This window comes from Bos javanicus, chromosome 9, assembly GCF_032452875.1.
Source record: "Bos javanicus breed banteng chromosome 9, ARS-OSU_banteng_1.0, whole genome shotgun sequence".
In the NCBI taxonomy this organism is placed as follows: Eukaryota; Metazoa; Chordata; class Mammalia; order Artiodactyla; family Bovidae; genus Bos; species Bos javanicus.
Window position 1 is genome coordinate 89,117,251 of NC_083876.1, and position 10,594 is coordinate 89,127,844.

Below are 10,594 nucleotides of genomic sequence, written 5' to 3' on the forward strand. Positions count from 1 at the left end.
AAGGCAAGAGGGCACACTTGGCGATGAAAAACAGCACTTCCCAGGGTCCTTTCGCCCTTCCTATCATAAACCTTTCAGCTGAGCCTGAAAAGTACGAAGGCTCCAAGCCTGACCTGAAGTGTAGCAGCAGATTAAGTCCTACCTGCAAATGTTACCTGTCAATCACTTAGTAAATCCCTTTTACTCACTCTGTGCATCTCACCTAGGGTGTCACGTGTCTTCTGAGAGTTTCCATTATAAGACTGGATGTGGAGTCGGCACATTGGGGTTATTCTCAACTCTGCTCTGTCCCGTTGAGTTCACTCCACAAGTTAATACAGTTTTTTTGCACTTTGGTTTCTTCGTGTGAAATGGAGCGATAATGCTGCCTTCCTGGAGCTGTCATCAGCGTTAACAGGATAGTTAGCACTGGCGAAAGGCCTGTCAGAGAAGAGATGGCTGGTATGACTGTCACGGCCCCAAAGCAAGCAGAGCCTTTCTAGGAAATCTTGATGACAAACCCTGGAAACTGGCTCACACACAGGAGGTGACATGAGTTTCCTAGACACATGCTCTCAGACACGTATATTCATGAGGAGTTTGCATAGTTGCCTGGACCAAACAGATCCTCCACTTCTCAGTGGTTGGGCGTGGAGGGTGGGGGCTTCAGAGGCGCACTGTCTCAGTATCACCCCTTATCCTCTTTGAGTTTCTCTCTCTCTTTCTCTGCACATTCAGGAGTGTACACATTTCTGTCCAGCACTCTGAGGTCTCTGGAAGAGAAGGACCACATCCACCGCGTCCTGGACAAGATCACAGACACCTTGATCCATCTGATGGCCAAAGCAGGCCTGACTCTGCAGCAGCAGCACCGGCGTCTGGCCCAACTCCTCCTCATCCTCTCTCACTTCAGGCACATGAGGTGAGGCCTCCTTGGGTTTCTCTCGCAGCAAAGATGTAAGGGAATCCAGCCCCCAACCTGTGTGGCAGCAGGCCCAGGAAGGGCTGACGCCTGCGTACAGATAACACACTTGGGGCAGTTCTGGGCCCACGACGAGCGTGAACACCATGGGAGGATGGAGGAGGGAGGCCCCGAATCTGTCTGGGGTGTGGGCGGGCGTCAGAGAAGGCTTCGCAGGGGGAGCGCTAACTCATGCTCAGTTTGGAGCCCATGCAGCATCTTACGCGGGGGGCACAGTGTGCGGCGTGCAGGTCAGGGGAAGGGTTGTTCTTTGGTTGTTCACTTTGTCCCTGCCAGTCATGGGCAGTCTGTGAGCACACTTGTCCTCAGAAGGCACTGGGCACATCTGTTACAGCTCCTGTGTCACACTCTTCTTACTTACAGGTGTAAATTCTAAATGAGACACTCTGGGTCCAAACCCTCATGGATGGTCAACCTCGACTCTTCTAGCCCTCTCAAACCATTTTTGTCGCCCTCTTTGCCATGATCCAAGTCCGAGCCCCCATCATTTCCTCCTAGATGTCTGTCCCAGCTGCCTAACCTATCTCTCCAGATTTAATTTCAGATCCATTAACAGCCTTTCTGATCTACTCTCCATGGTAGAGCCAGTGTGATCATTCTGATACCAAATCTGATCGCACTGTTTTCCTACTTAAAGCCTTGAAGTGGCTTCCCATTGCTTTTAGATGAAAATATAAAGCCATTTATTTTGCTTCCATTACTTCTTATCCTCTGCTGCTGCTGCTACTATTCTTTAGTTGTTAAGTCGTCTCCAACTCTTTGCAACTCCAGGGACTGTAGCCCACCAGCCTCCTCTGTCCATGAGATTTCCCAGGCAAGAATACTGGAGTGGGTTGCCATTTCCTTCTCCAATGCATGAAAGTGAAAGTGAAGTCGCTCAGTTGTGTCCGACTCTTAGCGACCCCATGGACTGCAGCCTACCAGGCTCCTCAGTCCATGGGATTTCCCAGGCAAGAATACTGGACTGGGGTGCCATTGCCTTCTCCAGGAGATCTTCCTGGCCCAGGGATGAAACCTAAGACTCCTTCTTGGCAGGCAGATTCTTTACCACTGAGCCGCCTGGGAAGCCCCTCTTATATTGTAGCCTTACTTGTAGGACTTCCTGGGAGTCTAGGCTCTGGCTCTGATCAGCTGTTCTCTGAGTCAACGGGGAGGTGCTGCAGGCTGCGGGTTGGCTGCACAGCTATTTTACTTCCTCTGGACTCACACACCTGAAGGTCAGGTGATGGAAGCTCGCACAGCTGGAGGCTCTGCACCAAGCTGCAGGCCTGAAGGTCAGCTGGGTGACTAACCCGAGCGCCTTTTGTCCTCCTTGTACCAACAGGAGAGCTGGGACATGTTCTTCTCATACTCATGGCAGAGGCACCAGAGGGCGAGTCAGTTTGGTGAAGCACATTTTAATCTTTTAGTTCAGTCCATGTCCACGAACATCCCATTGGGCGAGCAAGTCATAGAATAACACCCAAAGTCAAGGATCATGAACACAGGGCACAGAGAGTGAATCTTCCTGGACAGTAAGCTAGCCTATCGTAGCTTAGATACGATTCCTTGCAGGAAGCATCTCCTGACCCTTAACATGTAGATGGGATTTACAGCCTGTTCTTCCAGATTGTTATTGCCCATTTTATTATCTTTCAGTACCATTAGACTACAAATGTAAACTCTGTGAGACAGTTCTCACAACCTGTTTTGCTTACTCTGTGGACCCAGTACCCCGAAGCATGGGGCTTGGCACGGAGTAACTATTCAATAAATATTTTCTATAGGAGATAAGGAAGGTTGATAGCAGAGGAAATAGAGGCTTTCTGCACCACAAGGCAAAAATGGCCTTGTTTCTATTCTAAATGGCTGGCCAGGGACTTAGTGGGTACTGTTCCCTTGAGCAGAACTTACCCCTCAGGGAACAGATGAAGAAAGTATTAGATTCTTTACTCCAGAAAGACCACAACAATAAAGTGATGATACACCTGCATGATGACGTCCCTATGACCTTGGGCTTACTTCAGGCCTCCAGGAATGAAAAAGAGATTCTGTTTCTCAGTGTCTGGAAAGAGATTAATTTTTTAAGGGGTCTTCAAACCTTGAAAAACTGTGAGTCAGGTGGCGAGAAGTTCATCCCATCAGAGTCCCAGGTGGCTCCTTTTCTGGAGCTAACTCCACAAGTTGTTCGCTTCTTGAGAAAATAAATGTATCTTTCTTTTGTTGTAACCCACTCAGTGCCATGTATGAAGTCTTAGATGCAGTATATGCACATAACTTCATTACTGAGTGAAGGAGTTGTCACTCATGAAGGAACAGACAAATTACGTGAGGTTTTCCCCGTGAATTTGAAATTCAAAAATGATGGCTCTCACTTGTCAAAGTGACTGCAGTCTGTGTTCCCAGGGGTCCCCGAGAATACTGCATTTGGAGTATACATTTTCAGTCCTTTCCCGTTCATTTCTTTTGATGAATATTACACAGAGGGGAGAGGGGGATGGATCAGAATAACATAAGCCTCTACCAAATTTCCTGGCTGAGAAAGTAGCCTTCCCCTTGAAGAAAAATATATTAGCTTTACTCTGAGCTAGGAATTCGATGGAGAAACTGTGTATCACAGATGAAGGATTTTTTTGTTGGTGGTGGTGGTTGGAATTGCTGAATTTTCAGATCCATTAACTGCTTGTCAGCATCAGGAAGCCTCATTAGTTAATACCAAAGTATATTTGCACTGAATATACAAGCCTTGCTAGTTTTACTGGCAACAGGTGGCCAAGTGCAATGGCAGTGGGAGTTTCTGTTTGAATTGTGTGAAGGGCTGAAGAGAAGTTGCTGTTCTGTTGCAAGCTTTGAGCTGGCTTGCAGACTCCCTCTCTCTCTCTCTCTCTCTCTCTCTCTCTCTCTCTCTCTCTCTCTCACACACACACACACACACACACACCAACACTGACAACAATATTGTGGTGCCTCATTACAGCCAATCTAAATTACAGAACTCTGTTGTGTTAAGCTTGGCCCCGACCATATGCTGTCATGCAGAGCATTTAACACCAGATTTCATCTCACGGTAAATGTGATTCATCGGGTTGCAAGAGAAAGACAGTGTCAGATCCAGGGGCATTTAACTTTAACAGCATTTTAAATTAAAACAAACAAACCAGAAAAAAAAAAAACAAACCCACAGAATCCCACTTAAAAAATGTAATTTTGGTGGCTGTTATACGGCCCGAATTGCTCTGAAGCCTGATTGTTTTCATGGCACGTCTCCAAGAAGGGTTGACTTTCCCCTGCCTGAAAATGCAAGTAATTTTTAGGAGGCTCTTGGTCTGCCTACTTACGATACATGATTCTTTTAAAAGAAATTTCAAGCTAGATAATCGTGTTTGGGTTTTTTTTTTTTTTTTTCTCCTGCTGGTGGTGTGGTGGAAGAGACAGGCAGAAGTGTGGCTGGTGGAGCAGGACAGTAGGGGAGAGTGGTCAAAGGAGAAATGCCATTTGCCTGCATTTCCCTGTCTATCCCGTATTTTCCGAGGATCTACCGTGTTCTTGCCACTGTCCTAGGCCTAACAGGGTGGACAAACTGCTACCCCTCATGGAACTTGCACTGTGTGTGTTAGGTCTGCGTGTGTATGTGCTTATGTGTCTGTGCTTGTGCTTAGGGAACAAGAATTAAAATACAGGGACTTCCCTGGTGGTCCAGTGGTTAAGAATCTGCCTTGCAGTGCAGGGGACAAGGGTTCGAATCCCAGTCAGGGAACTAAGATCCCTCATGCCGCGAAGCTACTGAGCCCGTGTGCCACAACTAGAGAGTCTGCACACCAGAACCAAAGATCTGCATGCCGCAACTAAGACCCAAGGCAGACAAGTAAAGGTGTTTTAAAAAGAATAAAAATACATATGTTCATAAATACATACATAGAAGGGTTTCAGGTTGATATGCGCGCTGGCAGGTAAACGGAGTGAGGTTGAAAGAGGATGGCTAAAGCCGCAGGGCCTTGAGCCCCCTGCCCTTGGGGTCTTGGCAGGTCTCTCAGAACGGGTGACACCCAGAGATCTGGGAGAAGTGCCTCCAGGCGGGGGCGGGGAAGAACCAGTGCAGGTACCCTGAGTCTAAGCATAAAGAACTTGGTGCCTTTAAGGGGCAGCATGAAAACTTGGCTGGCTCAAGGTATGGGTTAGGGAGGAGGGACAAAGTCTGAGAGGTGGGTGGAAGGCATGTCAGTCGAGCCTTGCACAGCACAGCCAGAAATTTAGATTTTATTCTGAGTTAAATGAGAAGCAGCTGGACAGTTGTGAGCAAGGGAATTTCTTGAACTGTTTTGCGTATTTGAGAAGTTCCTTCCTGGACCTTCTTGGCAGTCTTAGTGTTTAAGACTCCACGGTTCCAATGCAGGGGGCCTGGGTTTAATCTCTGGTCGGGGTACTAAGATCCCACATGCCAAGCGATGTGCGCCCACCCCGCCCCCATTAAAAAAACCTTTTTCCTGCTTGGTGGCTGGCAACCCACTCCAGTATTCTTGCCTGAGAAATCCCATGGACAGAGGAGCCTGGCAAGCTACAGTCCATGGGGTTGCAAAGAGTCACACGACTTAGCGACTAAATGACAACAACAAACACAGCTTCTCTTTTTAGATGTAGCGGTGATAGAGGAGAGAAAGCCACCTGTGTAGTGAACCCTAAACTGGCTCTTGAAGCAGGAAGAAAGGTTGGCATATCAGTGTCCTGGGGCTTTTCATAGTTGCCCTTCCTCAGCGTTTCAGCCGTCCTGAGTCTGAGGCTGGTCTGAGCGGTCCTGTCTGTGTCTCCCCTCCTGCAGCAACAAAGGCATGGAGCATCTATACAGCATGAAGTGCAAGAACGTGGTGCCTCTCTACGACCTGCTGCTGGAGATGCTGGATGCCCACCGCCTGCACGCCCCAGCCAACTTCGGGAGCGCACCTCCGGAGGACGTGAATCAGAGCCAGCTGGCCCCCACTGGCTGCACTTCATCGCATTCCTTGCAAACATATTACATCACTGGGGAGGCAGAGAATTTCCCCAGCACAGTCTGAGAGTTCCCCCGCTCCCTGCCAAGGTTCTGAGAATCCCTGTTGCACTTTACCCACATCATGCATCACTCTAGCCGAATTCTGCCCCTGCACACACTCTTGGCATGCACCCACCACGGGCTTTCTGATGTGGATGGCCATTCATTCGCTCACTCAGTTCTACGTGGCACGCCTTGTTTTGGGAACAGCCAAAGGGATTCCAGGGCTCATTTCTTTGTTACCGTTCTCTCTCTCTCTCTGCCTTTGCTACCTTACTCAGCACGAGGATTCACCTAGCGCTTCATGACTGAGCTCGGTCTCCCAGCTGGGTTCAGATGACTGTGCACTTTAGCTATTTGTGACCCGGGCCTGGAGAGTGGACATTTCACCTCCGTGAACGTGAAGCACTTTTTAATGGATCTGAGCATCAGCCACAGGAAAGAACTGAAAGTGGCTCCTTTAATTGCTGACTTGGAGAAAGTGAGGCCCAGGGTTCATTATAATGTCCTCTTGTATTCCTATAGGTCCATATCATTTTATTAAAGCTTTTGCTCTGTTGTATAGCTGTAGCAGAATATTCAGTGATTGTCCACCCACTTCCCCTATAGGAATACAAGATGCACACAGGGAAGGAAGGCCCCTAATTGTCAAGACTTTGTCAGCTTAGTACACTGCACCTTCAAATTTGCTAAATGCTTTACCATTGAGAGCACTAAATATATATACGTCATGGGTTCCAATTAATTCTGGCTTCCCATGGATCCATGGAAAGCAGCAGAGTTGATCCCAGTTAAATAACCTCCACATCCACCAGTTTAGATAGATACTTGTCTTTTGTTTTCATTTTCATTTTATAAAAGAAAGCCTCACCTCCCCCTGCTTCCCCCCCACCTCCCCACCCCCCTCCAACTCCAGGACTTGCAGTAAATGGGCTTCAGGACCTGTTCTAGTGTGATCTCACTCCTACCAGCAGAGGGCGCTCTACGTGGCTCTTCCTGGTGTGTCGCTTTCAAGGTGAATTCCTAGTGCCTAGGCTGCGAAAATCTGGCCTGGAAAATCCCATAGACTGAGGAGCCTGGTAGGCCACAGACCATGGGGTCGCAAAGAGTCAGACACGACTGAGCGACTTCACTTTCACTTTCAGGCTGCGACCAAGGGCAAAGGAGCAGGCACTCTGGTAACACGTTTAGCCCCGGGGCACTGGGCTTAATAGTAAACGTGCATGATTCTCGTAGGGGCTAGAGACCAAAGAGGTAAACAGGGCAGAAACTGGATAAAACTGTGAGGCTCAGGGTGGCCCTGCCACAGGCTGCAGCCACTTAGGAGTGCTACAGGCTGACCCCACAGTGTAGTACGGGGCTGCCCTGGGGTCCATGGAGGGCTGTCCTCCTCCTCCTCCTCCCTTCTGTGCTCCCAGTGACCCTGGTTGGTGGCAAGTGCTCCCTGGGGGAGGAGGGTCAGGATTGGAGCTTTCTGAACTCAGGCTGCCTGGGGCCTGGTCAGACCACATCTGCCCTTCGTTGTATGCAGCTCATGCAAAAATCAGGGTTTAGCCTCGAGGGTTGGGGGAGGGGAACAAAACTTCTCCAGACTCTATTTCATTGAACTTCCTAAGCCAAGAGAGAAAGACTAGAATTGGGCCAAAGGAATCCATTGGACCTATAGGCTAAACAAGAAAAGCTCACTCCAATCACAGGGCAGACTTCCCTGGGTCTTTGCTTCTCTAAAGCAATTATGAATTAGTTCCCCTTCTCAGCTATAAAGAAAGTTTGGTTTCCTCTGGTGACCACATACTCTGTAACTCGAACCCTGTTGATAGGCAATGGGTTAGTCAACAAACCCAGCCAAGCTTCTAGGGCTTCTCTTGGGATGCCTGTTTCAAAAGTGGATTTCACTCATCTGATTACCCAGTAAGTGATCACCAAAGGGCCGGGAACCTGGGAAGGCCAAAAAAAAAGTTTTTTCACAAGTGCATCTAAATTTGGGGCCGATTTTATGTGTCTGCAGTAAGAATGTTTAGAACATAATTCTTTTGTTGTTTTTGTTTAAGAAGCACCTTATATAGTATAATATATATTTTTTTGAAATTGCAATGCTTGTTTATCAGACAACTGAATGTAGTGATTCTGTTTTGGATTTAATTTGACTGGGTTAACACATTCAAAGCCAACAAAAAATATGTTTACTTTTTTTGTATTACTACCTTGTCATGTAGTCATTGATGCCTAAGGCCTGGTGATTATTCATTTAAATGATGATCACATTTTCATATCAACTTTTATATCCACAGTAGATGAAATAGCACTAATCCAGATGCCTATTGTTGGATATTGAATGATAGACAATCATATGTAGCAGAGATTATGCCTGAAAAGGAAAATTATTCAGGGCAGCTAATTTTGCTTTACCAAAATATAAGTAGTAATATTTTTGGACAGTAGCTAATGGGTCAGTGGGTTCTTTTTAATGTTTATACTTAGATTTTCTTTTAAAAAAATAAAAACAAACAAAAAAAATCTAGGATTCTAGATGATGTAATACCAGCTAAATCCAAACAATAATCCAGCGGAGGGTTTTACATTATTCACATAAGATGTTTGTATTCATGTAAAGACACTATTACATTTGAAATGGGCAGAGAGCACCAGATGGTTGGTATGTTAGCCTGGGAGTTTCAAGTAATTTTAGAAATCTCTTGTTCTTATATGAAGTGCCACTAATGGAGAGCTGATACTTTGCAGCTGATGTTACTCGGATGTAGGGAATATGCTGTATTTTCCCCCCCTACTCTGATACAGTTTAAAGTTTGAAAGACATGGTCAGAGAGGGAGTGGATGGGTTAGAATAGAGTGGGGAAATGGGTTTGGGCATTTTAAGAATGAAAAATATCGTGATAAGAGTCCTGAAAGCATTTTGAGGCAGATCAGCACTGGCACTTGGGGCATACACCAGGACTCAGTATTTCACTTGTGTCCTGTTAACCACAAATAACTAGCTGTATGTGACAGCTGATCCTATAACGGCAGCTTGATTTCCGGGGCAGAACTAGAGGCATGTGCAGTACAGTCCAAGAAATAGCTAGTGGTCTGTGTTTCTTTTAGCCATTGCCTAGCTCCAGGCTTGCAGTAATGATTCTGTAATGCTGTCACGCAACCATCAGAGAGGTTAGTTCATCCAAAGAGAAGACCCTAGGTAGGTTGCAAAACCCAGCCCTTGAGGAAGTGTAGTCATTGATTCAATTTCCCTATTAACCTTGCAACTATGTTTAACCATGCCATAGCCCATGCCTTTTGAGGGCTGAACAAATAAGGGGCTAACTGATAATCCAACTTCTGATCCCATTACAATATTCTTGCTTTAAAATCTTTATACGCTGAAATGGCTATTGGTTTAGGCCACTGGTTTAGACTATCCCTACATGAAACTAATCCCAAATCCCTTCCTAGTCACACTCCCCACCTCTGAGATGGACTGTGGGTACTGGGAGTCATCACTAGGACCATAGTTAACGTCTGATATTCACAGGCAGATTTGCTTCCGGAAACTAGTTGTTAGAAACACATGTAGAGTCATATGTAGCTTCTGAGATAACCGTGATTCTCTTGGGTTCAAGTCTTGGGATGATGACCCAGATGACACTGCACAGTTCCTGGGTGAACTCCCTGAAAACTTACTGTCAACTGGAGCAAATGACTTTAAGTGCCGTCCCACACATCCACCTTTTCATTAGTGTTATTTCTCTGTTTTTAACTGCAGTTCCTTTCCATTTGGATTAAAGTGAATGTGGCCTCCTTCTAAGTCACTGAAAATTGTTTTCTAAGTAACTGCTGCCTCTATTATGGCACTTCAAGTTTGCACTGTCTTTCAGAGATTCAAGAAAAATTTCTATTCTTTTTTTTTTTTTTTGCATCCAAATGTGCCTGAACTTTTAAAATGTGTAAATGCTGCCATGTTTCAAACCCATCTTCAGTGTGTTTTTACAGAGCTGTGTACCCTGGAAACCACATACAGCCCCATGAACAGGTGCCTGAGGCACAGACCCCTTTGCATTCACAGAGAGGTCATTGGTCATAGAGACTTGAATTAATAAGTGACATTATGCCAGTTTATGTTCTCTCACGGTTTATAAACAGCGCTTTTTGTGCACTACGTATTTTTCAGTGTAGAGCTCTTGTTTTTTCGGGGAAAAGCTCAAATGCCAAATTGTGTTTGATGGATTAATACGCCGATGCATACTATTATTGATGTGATTCTGTTTTGTTGCAGCTTCGCTTTGTTTAATGAAACACACTTGTAAACCTCTTTTGCACCTTAAAAAAAATGAATCCAGTGGGATGCTCAAGCACCTTAAACAATTTTCTCTACCTATTTGATGTTCAAATAAAGAATTAAATGAAAGCCTTTTGTTTGTTTTTGTGTCAGCCCCCTTCTTGCTGGTGGTTTAGCGCTGGCTGCCCAAGATCAGAGTGGTGACATGCATCGTCAGAGTGCAGTGAATTCAGGTGATCAGTCTGATGCCAGGCTCCCCTCCAACCCCCACCGACCTCCCACCCCAGGCACAGAAGGGAACGTGTGGTCCTTGGAGTCAGGCAGACCTGGCCGCACTTCTTGGCTCCGGCACATACAA

General features: G+C 46.3%; 1 protein-coding gene across 4 annotated transcripts in view; it reads left to right on the top strand.

The window, feature by feature from the left end:
* ESR1 (estrogen receptor 1) overlaps positions 1-10,365 on the top strand; it is a 407,047-nt gene extending 396,682 nt beyond the window's left edge. For all 4 annotated transcript variants that reach the window (XM_061428337.1, XM_061428335.1, XM_061428336.1 and 1 more), the window contains 2 exons: positions 718-901; positions 5,757-10,365. In XM_061428337.1, coding sequence (XP_061284321.1) covers positions 718-901; positions 5,757-5,991 — 419 coding nt within the window. In that variant the 3' untranslated portion in view covers positions 5,992-10,365. The remainder of the gene's footprint in view (positions 1-717; positions 902-5,756) is intronic.
* Positions 10,366-10,594: the final 229 nt, after the last annotated feature.